At 38.6% G+C, this 27,844-nt stretch overlaps 1 protein-coding gene across 1 annotated transcript in view; it reads left to right on the forward strand.

Annotated features, from left to right (window-relative positions):
• MYO16 (myosin XVI) overlaps positions 1–27,844 on the forward strand; it is a 505,456-nt gene that overhangs the window by 304,278 nt on the left and 173,334 nt on the right. The window contains exons 18-21 of the mRNA XM_082366214.1: positions 1,477–1,594; positions 2,337–2,408; positions 4,909–5,050; positions 24,938–25,010. Coding sequence (XP_082222340.1) covers positions 1,477–1,594; positions 2,337–2,408; positions 4,909–5,050; positions 24,938–25,010 — 405 coding nt within the window. The remainder of the gene's footprint in view (positions 1–1,476; positions 1,595–2,336; positions 2,409–4,908; positions 5,051–24,937; positions 25,011–27,844) is intronic.

Consider the following 27,844-nt stretch of genomic DNA (forward strand, 5'->3'; position numbering starts at 1 on the left):
CCATAAAACTGCCTCCACCCTGTCTTCCATCACGGACACAGAAAAGCAGCCCCTGCCCCTGCTCACAGAGCAGCTTATCTCTACCTACCTCTGTCGTGGCATCACCACACTGTAATCCGTGTTCGGGCTACTTTTCATAGCTCTGCCTACTTCACTGAACTGGATGATCCTTGAGGACACAGCGAAGTCTTGCTGTCTGCATCCAGAAGTACCTCTCTCCTAGGGCACTGGGACATTTAATGAGGAGTTACTGGATTTATTAAAAAGAAAGGGGGAGCGAGAGGTGTCAAGTAGCTTAAGATGCCCGGAAAATGTTATTCAGACAAGCACAAGTAAATACAATTAGAGACACTAGTTTGTGATATGGAGGTTACCAAAAACATTTCTAAGTCATGCCGCAAACATAGAGTATTATATCTGAAAATTACAGATTATCCTTTTCAATGCTCTCATTTTAAGGTAATAAAACTGTACCTTGTCCTGAAAACTAAAAGTTCTGGAGGAAATCCATAGAAGTCCCAATGACCATATTGTGTCAACTTCGTATTTATAAAGCAAATGAGAATTGTTCTTAGAAAAACTTCCACAGGCAGGAGCTTTTTCTTCCCAAATTACAAATGGGGAAACTGGGAATTTAAAAGGTTATGTCACTTGCCCTAAATGAGGCTTAACCACTTTTACTGTTGATAGCAGAACACTAAATATTTGTGACTCCGGGGAAGCACCTTTTAACTTACAGCTTTTCCTTGACTTTTTCTTCTTACCCCCAAATGACTGTCCAAACCCGAATCTGAGGTCTCATTTCTTTCTTCACGCAGCGCTCCAGGTTCTCGGGTATCCTCTCAGCTGAGACTCTCATCCTCCCTGCTAACGTCCATTTTTTTTCTGAGTTTCCCTTAAAATACCTTCAAAAATTAGCATTTTGTTTATTTAGTCATGGACGTTTTCATCACACCTCCATTAATTTTCCAGCAGAAATGAAAAATTCTGTACGCATAATAGCAGTTTATTTCAAAACAGAGAGAACTGTTTGCATAAGAGATGGGCTCTGATGCTCCCTGAGGAAGCAGCCGCGTGACCCTGAAGTCGGCTTAGCCGCCGGTAGCAGTTCTGCCAGCCCTGGGGGGACACGTGTGAAGTCAGACCCTATAGGTGATGTCCAGCCAGTCAGACCAGGTTACACAGCCATTCATGCTTCATCCTGAAACCACTCATTTATATCAGAGCATTACCTCCTCACTCTCTCTCGTTCAAGGAACAGAAAAGTTGGCTGCGAGAAGGAGCACTGAGTTTCCCGATCTTGATTTTGAGCTAGAGGTTGGCAGTTCTCTGACGGGACGTTCTGGGTCTGAACAATCGCAGCCCCCATAGCATGCACGTCATTTTTTACACCACTTGGAGGGTTTTCAGAGGATGGGTCTCTGAATCTTTCTTCTGGGCAGCACCGCTCATCTCCTCTATTTCTCAACCGCGTAGGAGGTGGAGAACGTGTGCGTGATTCTAGCGGCCACGTTACACCTTGGAGACATTCGGTTCACTGCTCTGACCGAGGCCGACTCCGCCTTTGTGTCTGACCTCCAGCTTCTGGAACAAGGTCAGTGGGACAGACCTAACAGTAACCTCACTGATGTGCAGCTTTGCAGACCGGCCAGTGGATGGCGACACAGTACAGAAAAGTCAGGTGGAATCAACCCTTTTTTGCTGGAGTGGGATTCAGTGAGGGTGGCGGAGGGGAAAAAAAGAACTGTATCCTCTTTCTTCTTCCTGGTTATGTGAATGAATAAGATGTACGTTTATGTCACAGTAACAGTGGTGATGCTTCGGCACATAATTGGGTTTATTTATATCGTTCTAAGTATTCTCCGCCCCTCCCCCTGCCATCCCGTATATTTGGGGGGCATGTTATTAGCTGAACATTTAAACAGAACACAGTTACTTCCCTTTAAAGACCTTGTCACAAGCCTCTCTCTCCCTTGAAATTGCCTTGTCAGTCACTCCCAGATTTTTTCAAAACGCCTTAAAACCACAGGTGGTCGTGACCAGCATTATCTTCGCCTCATATCAGAGTAATTTAACCAGGAATTGGGAAAAAGCATTCAGGGCCATTTGTGAGGGCAGGAGGGAAAGAATTCTGCAGTGATTTAATGCAGGAGCCCTGAGAACTCATTAACGTTTCGATTCCTCTAAGCTGTTTCTCTAGCTGAATTTGCCAATTGCAGTGGTAGTTTCGTTTCTTTAATACACACATTTTCTAATGGGTCTACACAAACTCCTCAATTATAAAATACCATGTTCTCGCTGTCAAAAATATGTATTAACTTTATGCTTTCGTTTAGTGGCTGGAATGTTGCAAGTATCAACGGATGAATTGGCATCTGCTTTAACAACTGATATCCAATACTTTAAGGGTAAGTTTTTCTGTACTTTGCCTTTCACCTCTGTGAAAGTCTTTACAGTGTTGAGAGGCCATTCTGATGCGCTGGTCACCTTTTTTAGCTAGTGACTCATTTGAGACTAATAAAGTCATCAGTCCAAGAGGATTTATTCAATTAGAACATTGGATGCGTTTGTGTATGTGGTGCCAGGCTGCCCTCTTCTGTGAAGAGCATCCTTTTCCCTCTTCCTCATCGGTCAGGATAAGAGCTGCCATTTATTGGGCACTTATGAACTGAAGGGAATTGTGGCAGGTGCTATAAATGTTGGAATTTTTAGTTCTTACAAGTTGCTAAGGGGTGGGCTTAACTATTTCCATTTTAATGAATGAGAAAACTAAGATTCAGAGAGGCTAGATAACTTTGGACATCAAATCGCCAGTAAATGGCATGCTTGGAATTAGACTCTAATGCCATCTGACTCCCGAGATGATCCTGTGCTGTAAGATCTCCACTCAGTGGCAAGAGAGTGCCTTTCCTAAACGCTGTTCACTTAATCCACTATAAATCATTGCCTTACGAAGCTGCCTCTTTACTGTAATTTTGAGGACCCACCGTCCAGCTGATATTTTTTTTTCTCAAAATCACTGCTATTCTTACCTTCTGTTCCCATTGGCCCTACTTGCAGATATTTTGGTATGTGGCTTGTAAATTCTGCCTCATCCCTAGAGTTCCCTTTCCATGTTCCCAAACTTTATGGATGTCCCCATTATCCACTGAGTTGCCCAGAAGTCCTTCCTGATACTTCGCCCTCCTCCTTCTGCCCTGAGTAGATCAGCCACAAGCCAGTTCTACCCCATAAATACTTCTCATTCTCACTCTCGTCCCTTCATTTTCATCACCACTCCCTTAAACTATCTTTCTTTACTTAGATGATGGCAAGAGAATCTGATTAGTCTTTCACCTGGCCTTATCTCACTTTACCTTCCTTCCGCACTGCTTCAGGAGTAAGCTTTCTGAAATGCAAATATGATTTTCATCCATGGATAACAGCCTTTAAAGGATACTCCAACTCCTTTAGGGTAAATGTCATCCCTTTTGGAGGTCCTGAGAGGCCCTTTGTTATTGGGGCCATACCTCACTTTTATGCTACATCCTCAGCCATTTTCCCACCAGTGACCTTGCATCAAGAAATACACTTTCTTGAAGTTCTCCAAAGGCATTATTCTTCCTCACGGCTTTTTTTTATTGAAGTAGAGTTGGTTTACACTGTTGTGTTAATTTCTGCTGTACAGCAAAGTGATTCAGTTATACCTATATATATATACTCTTTTTCATATTCTTTTCCATTATGGTTTATCCCAGGATATTGAATATAGTTTCCTGTGCGCTACAGTAGGACCTTGTTGTTTATCCATCCTATATGTAATAATTTGCATCTGCTAACCCCAAACTCCCAACCCTCCCTCTCCCACCCACCTCATGACTTTTTAAAGAAACACTGAACTCCCCATTAATATCTGTAATTTAATATATCCAGGCCTCCCTCCTTACTCCCCAGCCATGTGGGTGAGAACCCCACCATCATGTTGGCTCTAGAGACCTCCATCCTATAACATCACAAGTGACACCTGCTTTCACCGCCACTTCGTGTGGTTCCGTCTCAGCGGCATTGAACTCATGGCCGCTTGACTCTTTATGACCTGCTGGTGCTTTTTTGTTTGTTTGTTTGAGCTCAGCTTGCCTCAGAGGCGGTTCTCCTTTACCTGTACCTCTGTTGATTGACAGCTCACTAAGCCCTCATTTCCCATGGTCAGCATCCTATTACCGGACTCCCTGTGGGTTGAGTTGCAGTGGTACCCAGGTTGGGTGAGTTGCAGTGGTACGCAGGTTGGCCGAAGCCATAGAATGTGAACTAGATTCTCATTCCCTCTCAACTCTCCAGCATAAGTGCTGGCCTAGCCTCAATCCCAAATCATCTTTACTTATTTTTTTCTTGGTATCTTCTCTGGTCTATTCTCCACTCGAAAGGTTATCACTCAAGATTTCAATCACCAGCTCTTTGAGAATAACATAGAAATTTCTACCTTAAGGCCCAATCTTGCTCCCAACCTCCTGACCCCCACTTTGTTTAGCAGGATCACTTCTTTGAAAATATTGAAAATATAACTAATTTTCCAGATGCTTTGAGGAGGACTCCGTGTCCAATGCAGTGAGCCGTTATCAGAAAGCTTGTTAAGAGGGCCCTGCAAAGAGTCGGTTCCCTCACTGAAAGGAGATGATGCAGCCTGCCTGGAGGTCAAAAGCTGTGGTCAACATTTGCAGCAAATAAGATTGAAGTGTGCATGGCACTCACTTTAGAGAAATGTGTTTTCGTAATCACCGGCAGAGACTTTGTTTATTAGAGTCATAATATGTTTTTTAACATCTTCTGATATACGTGGATGTGGAGGGATAAATAGGAGGACACAGCTTGGTGGCTTCTGAACAAGGGAAAGTCTTGTGCTTATGCCTCCTCCCCTTCCTGCTCTCCCAGGAGAGATGATCACACGGCGACACACCATAGAGATGGCTGAATTTTACCGGGACCTCCTGGCCAAGTCCCTGTACAGTCGTCTGTTCAGCTTTTTGGTGAATACGGTGAATTGTTACCTTCACAGTCAAGAGGAGCCCAGCAGGTAGGTGTGATGGACGCTGGTGATTACGGTGATTCCCATAATAGCGACTTAACTAGGCTCGCTCTTAAAGATGCTTCATAATCCAGTGTCACTCATAGGTTAAACTATCATTAAAACATTTCATTTTAGCACGATGATTTTACTTCAAGGATTTGATTGACTAATTTTAAGGGATTTAAGCCCCCTCTGCCCATACGCACACCCCTGGATAAATTAATCAAATCATCTCTCGTGCATAGAGACGCAAATGCATTCTCTCTGGACTGAAGGCATCTATGGCCTTTTAATCACCAAGAAGCATAAAAAATGTATAAATCTGGGAAGAAGCACTTCAGTCCGTTGAGAAGCCCATGTCTCTCTAGAAACAATTTGATCATGTGTTTCAGCTCGGTAATTCCTCCTGTTTTCTTCACTTGTTTTGTGGATTATTTGATGAAGCATCTCTATGGTAACCATTTTGACTCCTGGCCTTAGTCATCTTTAAGGAGTAGTGTTTCAGGGCTGTTTGATCATCTAAAAATGATAGATCTTCTTGGCATCTTGTCGGTGGAAAACTTTGTTAATATTCTTGTCTCCAATAATGACCTTGGGCAGGGCAGGCCATTGGGAGCAAAATTGCATCCAGAAGTCTTTACACGTATGCTTGGTCTTTGAATGAAACCTCTTGAGGATTTCTTTGTTGTCCATGCAGACTTCACCAAATTCCTGAAAACGGCTCCTTTTAGAGGTTACTTGGAAAACATTAGGACTAATATGTATTAATGAGAAAGTTCTTAAATAAATCCAGATATCTCAGAAGATTTCAAGGACAAAGGCGTACTAAATTCTCATGAAAATATGCACATAAAAAATCCACTGCACATTCATCAGCATGTTCAACATATAGTCTGTGACTTGAGGGTCGCTATAGCGTTACCTATGTTTTAGCAGATATACATTGATACTGGATGTGGTGAGGATTCTGGATTTTATTATTTCTTACTCTCAATTTTGTGATTTCCCTTTAAATATGAAGATTATTCACAGGACAGTACTAGTAGGCTAAGACTAACAAATTAATCTTGTATAAAATCATTGGCAGCTCTGCTGAAGTTGACATTGAAAAAATTAACAAATAAATCCAGCTGCACGTAAAAACTTATAGCAAATTTCCATTTGCCATTTAAATCTTACAGAGCCTTAAATTATATGAATGAAAAAACTTATACAGAGTCAAGATTTTTGACTGCACACAGAGAAAATGAAAACATAAACCTTGGAAAACACATTACTTCCCTTTCAGTGGGAATATTGTGTCATCGTGCAAATTTATGATATGAGTCTTATCTTTATGATTCTTTACTAAGCAAATGAATAAGGACAAGGATTATTGGAAAATTAGAGATGAATTAATGTATCATAAGTTTAACTTCTAAAAGACAGTTTTCTCATTTGAGTCATAACTCCCATGTTTTCTTCTCTATTTCTCCCATGGGTCACCCAAACCTGAATTTAAATCCAAAAATAATGCAAAGAAAGGTTATGTTTGCAGTATTTCTAATTCACGGAAATTCACGGAAAGCTTAAAGATTTGCAGATTTACAGACCCATTTCCTAAGTCACAGAGAAGTCTCAAAATTTGTATAAACTTAGAATAGGCTTTTATTGTTTATGAATTCCCCAATTTCTTTTGGAAATTTTATAATTGTGTTAGAAAAGATTATATTAAAATATATTTATATTCCTGTGGTTAACATGGGCAGGCACCCTTGATGTTGATGGGAAATATTTTTCACACTATGTAATTTTTGTAAAATTTGCAAGAGAGAATAAATATAAATAAGATATACTCTCACAAGTTATAAAGGGAAGACAAGTGAAATTTAAGCAGATGACATGTTTGTTCTTAGAATGCTGGGTTCATTTTCTGGATTATAGCAAAATAGGTACAATATAAATAATGTTACACATTTTAAAAAATTCTACTTCTTCTACCTAGATTCCAAATAGGTTTATCATCCTTGTGATTGTGAAATGAGATAGAGATTCTTGCTAAGGTGTAGCGAATAATAATAACTTAAAAATGTTCAAATGATAAATAATTTTTGCATCTCCTAAAATTGGACCTGTTTCACAATTGCTGCACTTACATTCCCAGGATTGAATTATCAGTGTTAAATTTGAAATTATTATTTTTCCTGAATTGAGATCTTCAGTAAATTTTTGGTGTAAACTTGCCTATTGCAGAGGCACCTGTAAGTTAAGAGAGTCTTGGACAGGCAGAGGGGTTGTGGAAACTTCGGGAGACGTCTCCAAATGTCTTCAGGCACGGAAACCTACAGTTTATTTTAACTCATTTTCATCATGAGTTCTGACTGCAGTGGTTTATATATACGGGGACACCTGAGAAATATAACCTATGGAACAATCCCCTTTTTATCATAGAAGCACCCTAACAATAAGTAGACTGAAGGTTATAAATAGATAGGAGGTAACTCACTAGAGGGGTATTGGAGATATACTTTATACTTTATTTATTCATTCATTCATTTATTCATTGATGGCTGCATGATCTGAAATCCACATTTTTGGAGAGCACAATTTGGCATGCAAATATAATACAGTAAATAAACTGAGTTTCAAGCATACATATGGAGATTTTTTTTGTTTGTCACTGAGCCTTTGGGGTCTTACATATGCTTATACTATATTACATTCTTTTGATATTTTAGTTGAGCTAAACATAAACATGTTAGTAATTTATGATTAATTACATTCTGCTTCAATGAATTATAGAAACTTTGGGAGAGTTCTCCAACTGTCTTCAGATACCAAACCCTACGATTAATTTCAACTCATTTTTATCCTGAGTTCTCCTGTGTCCAAGCCTGTTCCTTTGGACGGCACCTGATTGCAAGAACTTTGGTTGGTTTCCAGGACTATCTGAGGATAAAAGAGGTCACACAAGGCTGTCTGCACAGTGCCTGACACAACCAGAGTGGTTTTGCTACAGTAAAATCTTCGTGGTCGTGTCTGGAAAGAAGGCTTCCCAGTTTATGGCTGTTTATTGTGGAGAAATGAGGACTGAGAAAAAAGGCAGAAGGAGGCCATGGTAGAAACCCTAGATACAGTCCAGTCTCTTCGTTTTCTGTTGCTTCGGTAATCTCGGTTGTTTGGAGAGTAGCAGATAAAGGAAATAATTTGTTCTTTAAGAATACGAATGCCGCTACTCATGTACACTGCTGGGTAGTTTTGTTTTAAAATTCACATATCAATGCAGTGATTTAATTCCTGAAATCGGATATTTTTGGCATCTTATCCTGTTTCTAAATTCACATGGTTTAATTATAAGAAAATGATTTTGTAAGTCAGTATGGAATGTCCTAGGAGTCCAGAAAGATTTCCATCAGCTTATTGCCACGTGGCGCGGGTGTTCCACAGCAGTCTGGCTGAGTCATCGTAAAGGATGGAGATCTTAATAGTAGGGCCTGATGTCTCACAACTGACAACTCACTCTCTGAAATGAGACAAAAGTGCATGTGCAGTAGGATGTGAATTTAAGGTCCTGTCGGGGTGTCAGGCGAGCACGGTCCTCTCCAGCATCTGACAGCATCAGGTGCATCTAAATGCATGAGCGAATCTGCACTAATAAGATCGGAACAATCAATTTCATATTCATATTCAGAAAAATGACACTTCTTCTTAGGTGAGACTTGCTATTCGCTCTTAATTAGAGGCAACAAATGTTTCATATAGGGAAAAAGTAAGATAGCCTTGAAGAATCTGAAGGCTTGTTTAATCTGTTGGGTAGTCTGTATCTGGTCTAAATACTGCCTTCCTGAATGGCAGAGAAGGCTGATCTCTACCTTGATGCTCTGAAATGAATGTAAGGTGAATTAGCCGGGTTAAGGGGATTTACGGCTTAAGTTTTCATTTGGGAATTCTCCTTAGTTTTGTTCTACTGAGAATTCAGTTTGTATACTATTAGTTATGAATAGTTAGCGGTGTGTATGCACGTTTGTTGAATTTCCAAGGATTTTAAACAGAGAGTGTTTTGCTGTATATTATATTGAAATGATATCCAAGTTTCTTATGATTTCCATTTGTTTCTCATTGATGCAGTCAGGTAGCACTTAATGTACTTACGGAATGTTAAAATGTATTTGGACCTTTTTTTAGGTCGAAGTCCAATTTGAGAATCTGATGAATGGCATAAACTCACACACAGTTTTCCATATAATTTGGGGGACTTATAGGCTCTCCCCTCAAAGAAATAAATGTTCCTGGACTGTATTAACTTCTCAATTTGTTGATTAAACAAGTTCATAAATTCTGAAATAATACCGCCAATGTGGTTCATAGTCCCCTGGTAGTTCTTGAGGATTTTTAAGTCAAATTATTTTTTTTTGTAATGATTTTGTTGTTGACCTTTTCTTAAATAGAAAATTATCTTTTTAATTTTAGATGAAATCTGTGATTTTTAAAAACCTACACTGAGATACGTAACCTGATAGACGAGTAACGTAATTTTTACTACACTAATATGACAGTAAGAATGTTAATCTTTTTAAGATTATTTTCAGCGGATTAGATTTGCAGCTCTAAGCGAGCATGTGTCAAGGATCTCATCCATCAGAGACAGGGAGTCAGTACCTTAGTTTATGGAGCTCTAGGGGCCTGAAGATGGAACATCGTCCTCTGCACTGCAGGCAAACCATCAACAATATCTCCTGGATTATGGTTTATACCTACACTGTTTGCATAGATCGCCTGTAAATACTTTACCTAGCATCTTAGGACAGTTTTCGAATTCCATCTATAGGTTGTTTTTGCTTTTTGTGCCAGGGGATTTGTCATGATTTCTGTACCATCTCGTATTTCCCAGGATGAAAAAGCCTGAAATTCAAATCAAGGATGTGTGTGTGTGTGTGTGTGTGTGTGTGTGTGTGATTATTTTCTTCTTAAATTATTTAACCAAAAGGCTTTTTAAAAAAAGTCACATGCCATCTATGACTTTTTAAAAGGACTAGATTGTAGCCATAAATAGTTATAAATGGTTCTTACAAAAGTATAATTTGTTTTATCTTTTGCAAGGAAATGAGGTCCGTCAGGTTAACTCTTTGAGTTGAAAATTTGAGGATTAATCTCCTCCAATGGTGGCAGTCATTGGGCGCATCCCAGGTGATGAAAATCGCCCATTATTGGGACTTGAAATTCTCAAAACGACCTAAGCGCTTAAGCCCCCCCAACCGGAATCCCGCCCTGCTTCCTCATAGATGGTCACCTTCGCCTTAGCTGAGGGCTCACCGTCATTCTCTCCAACAGGAAGGGTTAAGGTGAGCAGTGTTTCCCTCCTTCCTGAGTCAGACGGTGAGGAAAGATTTTATTGAAAAGAAGCCACGCGATTTGTCAGATGTCTGCATGGCCGTACCCCCAACCCCGCCCTGCCAGATCTGTAATGGAACTTGTGTAGTTGTCACCTAACTCCAGATTTAGGTATTTTTTACTCCCTGCGACTGTCCGCATCATTGACCGGCTGGTCTGTATGAATTCTCGTTAGTTCAGGGCGGGGCTCAGTGGGGTTCTGTGACCGCTGCAAAGCAGAGGGATGTCAAAATTAAATACTTTTGCCAACCCACACACCGCTCCCCCAGTCCGCTCAAGGAGTCTCTGTGAGGGAGAGTTTGTAATGCTCCCCAGGATTTTAGGGGCTGCAATAGGTTAAGAAACTATCTAAATGCTAAACCGGGTGATAAGAAAGTGAAGTGTGGAGAAAATGTCTAGAAATTAAATGTTTTTTTCACTGTTATTTTGATAAGAAAATAGGAAATTAATTTCCCAAAGAAAACATCTGAGCATACGATATATTTAACATCACTTGAGAATCCTAAGTAAAATCTCATTCTCTGTCTCTCATTCGATATATATTTTATAAACTGTTAGTAAAAGTTTGAAAAAGGTCATGGAGATTATCTGTCCTCATTTCAGACACAAAAGTACAAAGTGAAACCTGAAGGAGGGACTGAATGTGTAAATAAATCTGATTAAAACCCAAATATTTACTTATTAGTTTCAACTTTCCCCCTTAGCACTTTACTAAAATGATTATAAAGATTTAAGTTCTTTGATGGATATTACAAGTTGAAAAGAAAGATAATCTAAAAATTTATACCAACAGTCCATACGTAATTAAGAGTTGGTAAAATATTTTCTACATTGCCTTATTAATTATAATGTAAAGTACTTAATTCTTAATAAATGAATTTATATCATTAATTCCCAAATGCCTTATAGAAATACTAAAACAACTGCTGTGCATTTGTGAGAAAATGAAAATAGACATTCAATTTTTTTCCATTTATTGTGTGATATCTTTCTTCATTAACTGTATTTGGGGGAGTGAAAGATTTAATAATCAAGAAGAGTACAAAGGGTTATAGGCAAGTCTTACCTATTATCTAACACATTTAATGTTTGTCACTTTTGCTTCCGATGTTTTTTAACGGAAAAGAAATAGAAAATTGCAGCTAAAAGCTGAAGTTACTTTTGTTTATCTACGTAAGTCAATTCCTCTCCTTCCTGCCCAGAGACAACAATATCATCAATTCTGTGTAAATTTTCCACAGTTTTAAAAATTAATCTAGATATTGGTGTTTCATAACAAGTATATGACACTGTGAGTCATTAAAGAATTAAAGAAATGCTATCATAGAGTACATTTTACGCTGTACTTCCCTTTTTAACTCCACATAGTTTTTGAGATTTAACTATATTGATAGGTAATGAGCTAATTAATTCTTTGTAACTGCTGCACTAATTCCCCTGAAGAGAAACCACAATATCCTCATCTATTTCCTTTTAGATGGACACTTATGTCTGTTTTCATTTCAATTACAGTGTCACATCCTGCGATATATGTTTAGAATTTTCCCTGGGGTATATATTTAGTAGCAGAATTGTGGAGAGAATATTAATTTACATTTCCCTGATTACAAGTGAGGTTGTGCATGGCAATGTAGAGTCTACACTGCCCGGTGGTGACGTGCTCATATGTGTATGGTGATATTTGTTCAGTTATATACAATGACCTGACTTTAGAGACTTACCATAGACATTCTTTTCCTATTCCAAGGTCATCTTACATTTTTTCCTAAACCTTTAGATTTTCAATACATCGGGAATTTATTTTTGTTTATATGAGAAATTGATATAATGTTATATTTTAGATGGATATTCAACTATCCCTATCCCATTTATTAGAAATGCTTTTTCATCTCCTCCTGATGTTTAATCTATTTGACTAAAACTGTACCAATAATGTATTGTTTTAATAAGTTCTCATAATAAGTTCTTACTTTTCTTATTTGTTTTGGTTATCTCTGGATCTTTATTTTTGCATATGAATTTTATAGTCATTTTGACTTAGTCCATAAAAGAAATTCATTTGGGATTTTGATGAGAACTACATTTATAGATTAATTTGGGGAGAATTGGCCTTTTTAGACTGTTGATTCTTTGCTTCCATAAATATGATCTATATTTCTTTCTGCATACATTCTTTTATTTCTTAAATATGTTTGTGTTTTTTCTATCAATTTCTTGCACACTTCTATTTGATTATTTTCTAAGTACTTTGTACTTTCTCTTGCTATGTTGAGTGCTATTTTTCTATTATATTTTAATTTGTTTATTGGGATACTTAATCTTGAGTTTCATATGTTGATCTTATATCAGGAAACCCTGCTGACTTTTCTTATTAGTTCTAATAATTTTCCTGTGGAATATCATAATGTAAGTGATCATAATTATCTTTTTTGTCTTCCTTGTCATTTATGTCTATTTCTTCTTATTTTATTGCATTGGCTAGCACTGCCAATACAATGTTGAAAATTTGTGGTGATAGTAGATATTCTTGTCTTGCTTCCCAATTAATGTAATACCTCTAAGTATTTGTCAGTAAGTAATCTGTTTATGTAGAGTTCCAGTAGATAATCTTTGCTAAATGTTTTCAACCATAGATGGATGCTGTTTCATTGAATGTTTTTCTTTTATCTATTAAGATTATTTCTCCTTTTTTTTAGCTTATGTGACAAATTTTATTGATGTATGTTTTTTGATGTCGAATAATTCTTCATTTTTGGTGTAAACCCTATTTGGTCATGATGAACTAAATTCAATTTTCTAGTCATTATTATGGATGTTTGCATTTATTTTCATTAGTGAGATAAGATTTTATTTATTTGTTATATAATCTTTTGCTATTACATCTATGTTAAAGAGTAAGCTGAGAGCAATTCTGTTCTTCTTCTCTTCTAAAATGGTTTGTGTTAAATGAAGATGATATATGCCTTGAATATCTGGTGGAATTCTCCCTAAAAATTTTTGGGGAGGTGAAAGGAGAATTCACCTATGAATACTATTCTAAAATTTATAGGTCTAATCAGATTATTTTCTTTCTTTTTAAAGTCATATATATTCTAGACAGTTGTCCACTTTAAGATTTTAAATGTATTCACCAACTAAATCACAGTTTTGTTTTATTTATAATCCTCCAATCAATATCTCTTATAATTTTAGTTTGACAACTTTACATTCCTGACATTCTTTATTTATGCCTTTGCTGCAGTATCATTGGTAAGTCTTGCCTGAAATTTGCCTGTAAGAATTATTTATTTTCAAAAATCAATTTATTTTTCTTGTTGTCATTTCTCATGTTTATGTTATTTATTTTTACTAAGCTCTGCAGTTTTAGGATACCCTATTTTGACTTTCTTTGAAATTTTCTCCTTTTTTTTTTCTGACTTCCTGACTGAATGTTTGTTTCATACTTTCTGTTGATTATGTTGACCCGGAGCCTATAAAATATCTCCTGAGTACCTCTTAGTACATTCCAGGTGATTTATATGTAGCACTTCCTTCGTTTGTTTAGTTCTAAATATTTTGTCTTTATTTTTGTTTCAGAGATGAAATAACAAGCAGTTTGTCAGAAAAATAAATTTTGCACACCATGTTTTTCCCTCCTTCATCCAAATTGGGGAACTTTTTCGCATTAAATAATGATATTTCCCAGGGGGCTTGCCTTTCCCTGACACCTATGGGGTCTGCCTCGGGGGGGGGGGGAGGGGAGGAAGCACCAGAGTGCTTATAACTAAAATAACTTTTTCCATTTTTAATAAAATGCCAAAAATATCAAAAAAAATGATATTTCTTTGATTCTTATGAATATGATACGAGTGACTTCTATTTCTGCATAGACATTTAAACCATGGTGCTTATTGTCATGACAACCAAAACTACACAATTTAGCAAAATATCTAAGACAAAACCTGCTTTCTAAATAATTCTCCTTCTGCTTCATTTCGTTACCAAAACACCCATATGTGTAATGATTTCCTAAAGAGCTAAGAACCTTTTCTCTGTAATTGCACATTTGCTTTTCATTTTTTTGTGAGATACTTTTTTTTCAAATAGAAGGATCCAGAGAAATAAAAAATATGAGAGGTTTACCAAAGTAGCATGTATATTATATTACTCAAAAATTAAATATTACATAATAAATACAAAATGATGGTTAAAAATTTACCACCCTTATTATAAAAATTACCACGTACTATGGACACAATAATGGTTAAGTATAAATATTAATCATGATAATGTGATAAATTGTTTCAAGAGTAGTGCAGCTTATTTTTTTTTTTTTTTTTTTTTTTTTTTAGTGCAGCTTATTGAACCAATAAGAGCTACGTATTTTTCCCTTCAGTGCATGTTTTTAGGCGATGGGAGGAAAAAAAGAGATTTCTTTCAGATCTATGAGAATATGGCATTTTTAGTATCGAACAGTAGTGTTTTTCCTTTTTGATAATGGCTCTTATGCTATTTGCAAATATTATTTGAGAGTCAAATAGATTCAGTGTACTGTGTAAGAAATTCAGTGATTTATAAGGCTAATACAAACCCGCGAGCATTCTTCTCTAGCTCTTTCTTGAGCCAAGAGTGCAGAGGCTAAAGCTTGTATATTTTATACAAAGGATAAAATTCATCGCATTGCTGGCCGTGCCCACGCTCTTGTTTCATTTCTCACTGGGGAAATGCATTTGGCCTCTTTTCAACCCCCTGATACCCTGCCCTGCTGGATAGAGTTAACCAAATCTGTATTTATTATGCTCCTCTGTGCCTGTCATTTGAGCGTCGTGGCAGTTCTGCCAAAATAAATAACGCCGCCATGCAGCTCAGAGATGAGAGCAGGGTGTCCCATTCTGGGTCTTGGTGACCCTGCCGCTCCCTGAAGAAAACACCAGGAAGCAAATGTCAGTCCCACAATTTAAATATTGTTTGCCTTTTCCTAATATAATTTTCTCATTGAGAAGGATGGGCTTTTCAACGAAAGGACATTTTTAGTTTTTGTCAGCTGCACGCTTTTAACTTTTCTCTCTTCACGTACAGTCTTATTAAAAATACATTTTCCAAGCAGATGGGAGAAGTGGGGAAGGTGCATTTATTGTGGTTATGGTTTACTGGATGTTACCTGTAAGTGAGCCGGGCTTTGAGCTGGAGATTATTACATTTAATATTGACATTAGCATGAGGCAGGAATTATTGTCTCCCCTCTTCAGATAAGGAGACCAGAGTTCAGAGAGGTTGAGTAAGTGGCCCAAGTCACACAGCCAGGAAGAAGTGGTAGATTTGGAGTATGAACCCCACTATGTCAGACTTGAAACCTGAGTTTTTCCAAAAATGTCTCCCACATTGAAACGGTCAGAAAATGATTTTAAAAAGCATAGTTTTAAAGCTACCTTTAAAAAATGTAAATGGTTTCTTTATTTCCCCCAAAAATTATTATTTAAAGTTTAACATATCTATATATCGACGTGTCCCTGAGGGTAAGACTGTCCTCTGTTCTTTGTATCTGGGTCTCTAGCACCCGGCAGAGTGCTTTGCACAAGTAGGTGCTCAGTACATATCCCTTCAAAAGGTGAGTGAGCTAATAAATAAAGTAGCTAAAAGCCACTCTCAAGTGAAGAAGTGTTGGTAGATTGCAAAAATGGCCCCAACTGCTTATTCTCTGCATCAATGCCCTGTCCAATACAGCTTTGACGCTTCTCTTATCAAGAGTTTAGGTCTGTTTTCACTTCCTTCGAATTTGAGCTGCCCTTGTGACTTGCTGTAGCCAAGAGAATACAGCAAAAATGATGACGTGCCAGCTCTAAGGCCTTGCACTAGTCTAAGATCCCGGTCCTTGCCACTTGCGCGTAAGCCCGGGCTCTCCTGCGGATAGCGAGAGCCACTGTTAGCCAGCCAGGAGCCGGCCAACCCCAAGGCATTTAGCAGAGGAGGTTATCCTGGACCTGCCAACCCCCCGCCAGGCCACCCACGCTGACAAAAGGGCTTAGAACCATAATAAGTACTTCATGTTTTTGGGCACTGAGTTTTGGGGTGGCTGCTTACCCAGCAATATCCACTTGCTACAAGTCACTGTCTAATTCATTTAACTTTGAGCCACAAGTTGTGAGCACGTATACTTGAAGGTGATTGCTGGAAAGACAGGTGTCCATTTCATAGGTGGTTTGAGGGATTCTGAGATGATCTCCCATCCCAGTACTTTCACACTCTCTCTCCATCATCTTCTGGGGGGCAGTAAAGTCACAAACCTTTGGGTAATAAGAATTTATGATTTTCAAACCTTACTATTAAATTGCAAAGGTATCCTGAAGTGCTCTTTAAAATCTTAAATAGCAGAAACCCCATAAAAAGGGGAGGAGGGCAGTGTATTCAAAGAGAATTATTATGAAAGGAGAAAAGGAACCCTATTAAGAAAAGCATGATAATTTTGCAGTTGTGTAGCAAATCAGCAGGGTGTATACCTTAAACTTACAGAATATTGTATGTAATTAAATCTTAGTGAAGCTGGCGAAAAAAAAGAAAAGCATGATAAGTGAAAAATGAAACAGCACTTAGTTGTAGTTTACAACTAGTGGGTTGAAATGTTATGTAGATCTCATGTTTTGTGTATGTGTATGTATGTTCAAGTACACGGTAGTTAATTTATGAATACAGCAACTTTATCTTTTAGCTGGGTTTTAATTTTTTAAAAGAGTGCTAGAAATCAAGAGATCTGGATTTCTATTCTGAGCCTGACACAACATTAATGAAATTGTTAGTAAGACGTTTATGTCTTGTGAATATTAATTTTCTCAGTCTCTGAAACTGTGATAATCACATTTCATTTACCTACAAATGGAGCCTTGGCTTATCCCTCTGGCTTGGTTTTGCTTTCAGGACCTGTGAGTCTGTGATTCCTGGTCAGGGTATTTTGGAAGATGTCAGTCCCATCCAAATACCTGGTGGCTCACTGCTTCATGCCAGGGGGTGAACTCTAAGTCAGCCCCCTCCAACACAAGTTATGCTAAAATGCATCAGAGTCAATGGATCCTTGCGTCTTAGTAGAACTGATAGTACCACTATTAATAGGTGAAATTTAAAGGCTGCAGATCAGATCACACCTGCAAATTCTCACAACCATGCCTGGATTAGTTCACCTCTTCCAGTGGCTCTAGCCTAACAAGACCAAGCTCCAGAGAAGGTCAAGAACTCCAGGGAGGGTCAAGACTTCTGCCTGTGTTGCAGGCCTCATCCACAAGTATTTGTGGCAATGCATGGCTGGCTTTCTCTGCAGAATAGCATGTGCCTGCTAGCACTTGCCCACCCGTTCACATAGGGCATTCACACGTAGGGGGCACTCCCCTCCCCATAATTAGTACTCATCCCTTTTCTGCAAAGATCACAGAAACTGCAGATGAAGTGCTCTGATGGCATTCTGCAAACTACTCCCACCCAACCTACCTGGATTACCCACCCCTATGGGATCCTGCCTTTACTCTGCCTGCCAAACCAGACCCACCCAATTGGGTTTTATACCTTTTGAGTTTCCCTGCGTCTATCCAGAGCATTCCCTGCCTGACGTTGGCCATATACCTTGACTCACAATCTCCCCTGTGAACCTCGGGCTTGTCTAAAGCCAAAACATGACCTTCAAATACACCTTCAGAGTTCACTCTTCTTTCAAGCGTGTCCTCTATTTGATGCACGTGGGTCCTTTGGATCAGATGGCATGGATCTCCCAAACACTCGGGGTCAACCTGATCTGAGTTCTGAACCCTGCTGTTGTATTTCATCTTGCCATCATCTACCAACTGACACAGACCAAAAGGAAAGGAGACATATCTGCTTGATATGAGACTGAAATATACATTTCCTGGAAAAGACAAATAAGCTACAGAATTCCCACATCTTCGTATAGGTTTTTCTTTTGACAGTTGACAATTTACAAAAGGTCATTCAAAAGCAATGATACAGGATCCTAGATTAGAGGCACATGGATGTAACACTGCTTGTTATTGTTTGGCATGTAGAATATGGTTGGTCCCTGACCTTGAAACAGCAAGGATAATGCACAAGTAACCTACAGCTGAGTTGATTTCACGGGGTTGCTTTGTTTTTCTTCTTTGAAAACCTTTCAGGCATGGTGTGCTTCTTTGGTTGATGTGTCCCCGAAGGAAATCCATCACCCCTCCTTACACCTACATACATCAGTAACACGGAACCTCCCTCTAGCTTCTCTCTGACTCACTTATCCAGAGAATTGGTTGAACACAAGAACTTACTTTTCTTTATTTTTGTTGGAGGGACTAAGGGCACTAGTCTGAAGGCATCCCCAAGAAATACAACTCTGCTTTCAAAGAGTCAGCAGACATGGGAGGAGGTTAGATACAAATCTCAGACACAAATGCAAACAATAGCGGCATAAACACTGCTGTGATCATATTCACCTGCTAGAAGAATGTATTTCCATCTCAACCTCAGGGTCCCTCAAACATCTTGCTTGTAATTTTCTTTCCTACTCATGTCTTTATATTAATAAATGAAGCTTGAGCCTCTGGTAGGAGCCAAGGCCAACCATAGGAAGGGTCACTGTTCTAACATCATGGCGGACGGGGCAGTACCAAAGTAAGCATGCATTTGAGTGCTTCTCATTTAACAAATATTCAACCCCAGATCTCTCTGTCCCTGTGCATAGTTGGGATCCTAGTGAGCGTACCATCTTCTTACTGTTTCATTGAGGGCTAACAAGGCTGAAGTGCACATATTCTGTGGAGTTCAGTGCATTTTACATACGCAACCTGGCACGTCACCCCCTGACAGAGCGAGAAGTGGACTGTTCCTCCGCCCACTGGTTTACATCTGGCTTCCTTTGCTGAATGTTACTTATGTGAGATGCGTCTACAACGTTGAGTGCAGCAGTAACCCATCCTTATTCTACTTCCAAGTAGTGTTCCTTTGTAAAAACGTGCATGGACATACCACTAGTTAGTTCCGTATTCAACTACTGATGGGCACTTTGGTTGTCTCCAGTTTTGGGCTCTGTAGATAAGAAGCCATGTATGTTCCCATGCATGACTTCTAGGGGACAGGCACTCATTGCCCTGGATACCCGCCCGGAGTGGGATTTCTAGGTCGTTCAGTAGATGTGCATTAAGCTTTAGTAGACGAGGTCAAACCGTGTTCCAAATTTCAGATTTAAGCTGCGACCAGCGACATGTGAGGGTTTCAGTTGTTCCACATCCCATACATACAGTTTTGCATCTGGATTTTTTCACTGTGGTAACTATTTATCCATATTTCTATCTAATCTTCATGACTATTACTTTTAAAAACCGTAGAATACTTAGGAGGAGCAATGAAGTCATAAATTAGTTAAATGGTCTGCATTGTTCTCAAATGAGGGTGATTTCAGACTAGGAAGGTAAGAGTTCATATAAACTAAATATCATTTGTGGTTTGAAAGAAGTAAAGTATGTGGTAGGTTATTCTTGTTTCTAAAGATGCTTTTGTTAACAATACATATATGTGTGTATATATATATATATATCACTGTTTTAAAAGCAGCTGGTAGTGAATAAGGACATACGTTTATTAAAAGTACTAAGTACTGGTGCTTTTCAGCTGTGAGTTGTAGCTTTCACTGATAGGAAGGGTTTAAGTGATTTTTTAATTATTTGTGCTCTTACTACCCCTCGAAAGGGCTCCCTTCCTGGTTTCTCTGTAGGTCAGAACTAGCTTTGTTTATAAGGCCAGCAATTGGAAGTGGCTTTATATGATACGGCATCAATAAAACATTAGTTCTGGTTTTCACCCTCATGCCAGGATTTCTGTGCACATCCAGGCTGATTAGCTACAGTTTTTACTTCAAGGGGTCTCCAGTTTTTAACTTGCTAACTTGTATTTCCAGTGGTGGGGGCGGGGAATACAAAGAAGGACGGGTTTAAGAACAACGTTGGTGTGCATGGTGCCATAGGATAGATGGACGCAGAGGGCTGCTATGGTAACCACTAGCCCCACCTGCCACCCAGCTTCTAATGAAACTTGCCAGCAACTGCAGATTTCTTCCCTAATTCCTGAGGTGTTTTCAGAAAATGGTAAGTCTCAGGTACTTTCTTCCGTCAAAGAATAAAAGGCAGGAACTTCTGAAAATACGCAATCCTGGAGCCACGTCTCCATCCCAGGTTCCTCTGAGACTAGAGAAGACCCTTCCGGAGTCAGATAAGCTATGGATTGGGCAGAAGTAGCCACCACGATGAGAGCGCTTTGCCGATTACAAACAAAGCTTATTTTAACCAGATTCTTCAGCGTATTGGTAGTAGAGCTTGCAAACGCCACAGCATAACCCAACTTCTCCAGGGACGTTGCGCCACTGACCTCTGTGCAAGGCCATCTGGTCCCCAGGGCAGTGTGTCTGGACAGCCAGCTTGCTCAAGTCTGGAATGCTTTTATATTTCGCTCTTACCCCATCTGGAGTCTGACCCGTCAATGATCAGCCAAAGAGGCTGATTCAGCTCTGGCTCCATCTGAGGGTTTTGTGCCAAACAGGATTCAGCTAGCTCTTCCGTAAACTGACTTTTAGTTACTTAGTTCATCTCCTTGCCTGGGGATGATCGAGGACAAAACCTGATGTGTACAAATCCCCGGGCCTCTCTGCCCAAATAAAATTAGTTCATCCATGTTCCAAAGTGGACAGTCTCTTTAATTCAGACTTTCCCCTTTCTCATACCCACAAACCTGGAAGGCAAATCAAAATGAGACAGATGCCTTGGCATTTAACATTTTATCTGATATAGAAGGTGGTGTATTTTACTAATGAGTTAATGTGGGTTAGAGTTTTGTTAACCATCAGGAAAGCCCTCAGGAGAATTCTAGGGCAGAATTTGAACTAAAACAGATCATCTTATTAATATGTTAATTTTGCCTAATGGATTGAATCCCGGTTCGTCTGATGACCTCTGTCTGCTCCTCCGTGCTAGAAATTGGATGTTGAGTTAAATGCCTGTGTAATATGAGTCAAGATATCAATAAGAGAAATGACAGAATGGGCATTTTGCTGGCTACAGGTTCTTAGAACCCTCCTGCCAAGGCTGCTATTGCAATAACAGTCAAATATTTCACTCAATCATAAAAGATGAAATAGATTTTTGAAAAAAATGAACACCTTATGTCTGTCAGTAGTTGCAAAAATAATCGTTAAAATGCATTAAACCTGCATTAAATTTTTTCCTGACAATGGTTTTTCCTTTCTTCCCATCTTTTCCTTTTTAATTTTTATTTTGTAACCACATATAGTTTGGAATCCAGTGTGTATGAAATGTGAAAAAAATCATTTAAAAGGAGTGTTCTTTCAACCAAATATATGCTACTCTAAATTACTAATTAATTTACTGTCCGCAACCTAAACCAGAATCCTCCTGCATTTTACTCACCCGCGTACAGCTGGGTAGCCTCAGCCTCCTCTACTTGTGCACACGAAGCCACAATCCTTATGAGAAAGGGAAGGACGTATGTCACGAGGTCCTGCCACTCAAAGCTCTCCTCCTTACCCCTGACCTCTATCAATGTTGTGGGCTGTCACGACAGGACCCCTGCTGCCAAGGCAGCTGGGAACCAGGCAGGGGAACTGGGTCTGAGGGATGAGAGGGAGGTCCTGGTACAAGTTGGCAGGAGCATCCATACTTTGGACCAGCACGTGGCCTTCAGGAAGCCCCTCCGGACTCCTGGGGTCCCTGCTGCACCTCCCGCCCCTGGAAAACGAGCCACTTGTCTCCACCGTCTCAGCTGGGCTCCACTTGCCTCTTTCTGCCCTGAAGGTTATGGTTGTCCTTCCTCCACCAACTCAGAAAATGCCCAACATGTGTTTAGTCATGTATGTTTTCAATAAAGGCTAAAGATGGAGAGTGCTATAATACCCACTATAGAACATTTTAAAAATTAATAAATCACCGCTAGGTCTACCATTGGAGACATTTCCAGGTCCTCTTCTCGGGCTGACTGTACTTCTGTCTAGGTCTTCTGGATGTGTAATTGGGGTTATTTATACAGAATTTATATATTGATTTCTATTAACTTGACAGTTTCTCTAAATTAATCCATCCTAGGATGGATGCTGTTTAATTAATTGTGTCTTTAGTGTCGGGTATTTGTTATTTCTTTTTGTTGTTTTACTATAATTAAGATAACAATGAACATCGTTATTCATGTCTTTAGTTGCATTTCTGATAATTGTCTTAGTATAGGTTCCTGCTTATGGAAGTCCTGGTGCAAATGATAGGAATATTTCAAAGCTTTGTGCCACATAAGCATATTGTTTTTCAAGAAGGCTCTACCAATTTCAACTGCCAACAAAAGTGTATGGGGATATCTTTCTCATCATAATTTTTAAAATTTTATTTCTTTTGCAATTTTCATGAGATTGACATTTTAATATGCCTATTAGCCATTTATATTTCTACTCTTAGCCACCCTCTTTATTTCTATAGCAAGTTTAAACAACTATTTTTAAAAGCAACTTTCAGTGATTGGAGACACACTGTGTACCAGCTATTATCCTAGAACTTTCTTTACATCACTTCTAACTGTAGCAAATATCTAGGTGGATAAATGTGACTTGTTATCTTAGTTTTATAAATGATGAAACTGCAGGTCAGAAAATTTAAGTAACTTGCCCAAAGTTATCCAACTAAAAAGTGTTTGAATCAGGATTCCTACCAAGACGGAACAACTCCAGAACTTGACAGCCTTCATCACTAGGCTCCTACAAGTGAAACGATGCAGCTCATTACATGGAAAACACACACACACACACACAACAAAGCAACAAATCAGCCTGAACCTCAGCACCATGGTTCCCACTGAGTGAACATCATTCCCGATGTCTTTTTGTGCACATTATAAAGATGGTGGGATGGGAAGAGGCGTGGGTGGATGGAAGACGATGTATGACTGGACACATAGTCTAGTAGATTGAGAAAAATCTATGAAAATGAAGGAGACAATGCATTTTTAAATAACACCTCTAACAGAACTTAATTTTATTTATACGGTTTATCCTGCAAAAGGATTTAGTCTTTGCATAATCATACTTTTGAATATTTTCTTTTGACGTTTCCCAGAACTGAAAGAAGAAAAAAATGATCACATTTGTTTTCCTGTACATGTTTACAGTTTCTGGTTCTAACATTTGGCTCTCTAATCCATGTAGAGTTTATTTGGCCACACAGGGTGAGATACAAAGCTAACTTTATTTTTTTCTTCTAAAATACTGAATCAGTTACCTAGAGACATCCAATGAATGATTCTTTCCTCCCCTCACTGACTTATACTCTTTGCCATGTGACGTTTATATGAAGGGCTTTTAAAATGCTCTCTTTCCTACTTATGAAGCTCATATTTTGTACCATCTACAACAAATAATCTTAGGGAAAGGATATCACAGAATCATTAGTTTGCCTTTTTTTAAAGAAAAAAGTGGCCATGTAAGTGACAAATTATAGCCCCTAAAGTATTGTGATTACATCCTGATTGCGAAAACACAATATAGGTACAAAAAGGGAGTTGGTGGCCAAGGGGGTCTGCAGTTTGGATACATCAAATTTAGTGGAAACAACAGCAGAACATCTGCACCAGCAGGGAGCCTGGTAATGAAACAACGAGCACCATCGTGGTGAGGGATCATCACTTCCACTGGCAGAAAATGCAGACAGCAGTCCTCCTGGTGACGCGCTAGACCAGAGACGTGGGAGGGGTGGGGTGACCAGCGTTTCAGAATCATCTGGGGCTTTCTTTGCAAGAAGCACCTCGTGCACACACCCCCGTGCTGCTCCCATATCCCCACAGAATCCAGGTTGTCAGGGTTCCCGGGTCACATGAGGTTTCATTCCTCCTTTCCTCACTTAACTGTGTGTGTTCCGACATCTGTGATTTGACCATCCAAGACTGTAGCAAATTCCAAGAGCGATAGTTTACATGGAAGAGAGAAGTCGTTACTTAGATAGATTTCTTTCCATCTTGCACCCAAGTTTCATGATCTTCATTGTTCTTTATTTATAAGGACTCCTTTAGGAAAATGATAAGTTTTGGAGTGGCTCAAACTGATCTATCAAAAAACATGCACATGGCTTAATTGTGACTTGACTTGTATTGTACTTATGTGTAATGGAGAAGTTGCTTGATTTACTGCTGGTGAGACCCACTTAACAGGTCGGTCCAAATTCCTTCAGAGATAGCAGGTCTATTTGAAGGAGACAGACACAGAGACTTTCAGAGAAGTAAATGTTAAACTACCCATATATCATTACATTTTATACTTAGGAATCAATGCATTTTTGTTAATGAGTCTGTGTTTGAATCAGAGCATTAAAAGAACACTTTTTCTTCCTAATTTTCAGTTTTCCACCAGATTAAGATAATCATTTGTGTTTTTACTTCAAGTTGTCAGTGACACGCTACGTGGCTGGATTTCTCCAACCCAAAGTAGCAATGAGAAGCGTTAAGGATGCCTGTTCACTGTGTCCTCTTCCATTTCAGCTCGCAGACATGGGATATTGGAATATTGGACATCTTTGGTTTTGAAGAATTTCAAAAGAATGAATTTGAACAAGTAAGTGGGTTTCTTTTGAAATTTTGTTAACTTGAATGGTTTTTTCAACTAATAAGGTATCTCTTTTTAATTCAATAAAGACTATTTGCACTATTTCTTGGGAATATGTAATTAAAATAAGGAAATAAGGACTCTGAAGTCCTGTTTTAAATTAATGTCCCTGGTTTGTTGACATAGTCATCATTTTTATGTGGTCTTGTAAACTGGCATAATCCTTTTTTATTTTTTTAAACAGAAGCACTTGTTTTAAAAGATGGCGTTAGATGAAACCAGAGTTGTGCTTATGGAAATGCCATTTCAGCAGGGTCAGAGACTCGGAGGGTGTCTCTGTTTGAAATCAGTTTGAAGGGCTTTAGAAACTCCAGCCAAAAATCAGGATGGAAATACTTTCTCATGATAAATGCTCTTATTTGTAGTTTCAACTTTACCTGACATGCGTACATATGACTATGGCCAACTCATAAAAATACATTAAAGAGGTGTTGATTATTTTTAATCTATTTACAATTTAGGGCACTTGTAAAAGCACTAAATTCTTTAGGTATCTTAATAGTATAGTACGAATAGTTTAATCGAATTAAGTATATCTAAAAATTAAGTGTTAAGGGTAGAAATAAAAGTTGCTTTAGCAGAGAAGGAAAACTAAACCTGTAAGATGGTACAGGTGGAAAGAGAGAAAACCATGCTGCATTAAATTACATGAAGAATTTCAAGTATGCAGTGTTTAGGTTGGTTACTGGCACTGGGTAAGGAATTAAATAGAATGAGGTTGAAACCCAGTTCTGTGACTTGTACTAGCAGAGCTCTCCTGGCCAAGATGAAGAATCTATAATGAGCTTTGGTTCCTTATCTGTAAAATCAAGATGGTAATAGACCTACGGAGCTGTGAGAGTGAACAAGATGACTGTTATAGAGGTTCTGGTGTCATTTTCCATCTCACTGTACACATGTAAGAAATGGTGGGTAGCTACCTTCGCTGCTGTCAATGGGAACACCTGAAAACCTTTTCAGATTTGGCCTTTTTTTCCCTAAAAAAGTGGTTCAGGGTCCTCTGAGTAGATCTTAATCATGCCGACTCACTTAATCTAGGGTGAATCATTGTGAATCCTTTCTCTACAAAACTTTACAGAAAGTCTCGCCTAAAATAAGAACAATGAGACCAGAGATTTCTTCTCCCTTCATGATTCTGTGTCCATGGATTAATGGAAAAGGGAGGACTTTGTGGTTCTATTTACTTATTGCTTATTATTAAGAAAAATAGCGATGAACATAAGGAAGAGGGCAGTTAAAAGAGTCACCAGCAGGATGTCCAACAAGAAACATAGGTCTGCAGGCTGCTTCTGGTGACGGATTTCTCAGTACAAGTGTTTGAATGTTGTCTGGCCGTCTTATTGATTCCTTACATTTTTGCCTTAGAAAACATGCAGGCTCGGGTCTGTAGTGAGACTCACGGTTTCTGCATCTCCCGGTTAAGTGACACGCAGAAATCACAAGTGGGAGGGTGTCTGCGAGGGCTGGGCTCCCAGCCTCCTCCTCCAAACCCAGACTCAGTATCTATCAAGTCTGCGCTGGCAGCTGAAATGTGCAAAACATTTACGTTATCTCCTTATTAAAACTTACTTATTTACTATAATTACGTATACCCCTTATCATTCTTTCTTGCTGTTAAATATTTTAATTATGTATTTTAGAATATATTCATGGCCTGAGATTTTTATTAACAAAGAATGGCATTTTAGATTTTCGATTTTTCAAATCTAAAGAACAAGTCTCTGTTAAATACTAAGAGCTAGTTTTAGGTACTTATGGGTAAAAGCTCAAGACCAATTTTTAGACCTTAATTACAAAAACAATAAATATTTTTAAAGATGTACCTTTAGTTTGCTTGGCAGGTTTGTCACGCACGTTTAACAGGTTTGCTTAATTATTGGGCGCAATATACCCAGGAACCATTTAGAAGGATAAAATTATTTTCTTTGTGGTTAGTCCAAATCTCATCTTACAGGGTATTTAGCAAATTCCTAAATTTGCCTGTGAGCTTTTTAAAGGCCATTGGTTTGAATGATACATTCTAGATTCTTGAGTTGCTAATAGAATGGTGAACTTCCTTATTTCTTATTCCACTGAAAACTTGCAACAGACTGATTAGCAGATCAGTATTATATTCAGAATCAAACCCAGAAGAATATTAGTGCATTTATAAGTATCTGTTCTCTTCTGTTTCGAGCTTATTGACCTATCGGCTATTCACTAGAACGTCCACGCCCACAGGGCTGCAGCTGGGTGTGGTACCACATTGTGTATATAATACGAGCTTAACAAATGCGTTTCAACTGAAATTTAAAGAGTAAACTCATAAGGAAGAAACCTCTAGTGGATTTGCTAGGGGCTTTTCTTGCTCAGGAATAAATGTATACTACTTGACAATCATTCATCCATAAGAAGTTTGACGAACAGGGACAATCTGAGGAGATACTAAGAAACACTCCAAAGCATCAGCATGTCCAACCTCAGTTTGCCCAAGTAGCTCTAAATCATTAGATGGAAGCTTGTGATACTTTAAATGAGAATTTGTTTCAGCTCATAGGAAATGCTAGTCCTGTTTTCTCTGACTTTTAATAAGTCATTTCTATTCAGAACTAATTTATATATTATAAAAAGATACTTTTTAGAGTAAAAAATATAATACATAACTCAACAGCAGTTTGATGCTTCAATGGAGGGGGCGCTAGATTATCTGAGTTCCAAAGTACAATTCGGGAGGCTCTGAATCTATCGCCCTGATTAGTTATGTAATTACATCATTACCAGGTCCTCTCTGCCATGTGATACTT

This window comes from Balaenoptera borealis, assembly GCF_965194805.1.
Source record: "Balaenoptera borealis genome assembly, chromosome: 18".
Taxonomy (NCBI): domain Eukaryota; kingdom Metazoa; phylum Chordata; class Mammalia; order Artiodactyla; family Balaenopteridae; genus Balaenoptera; species Balaenoptera borealis.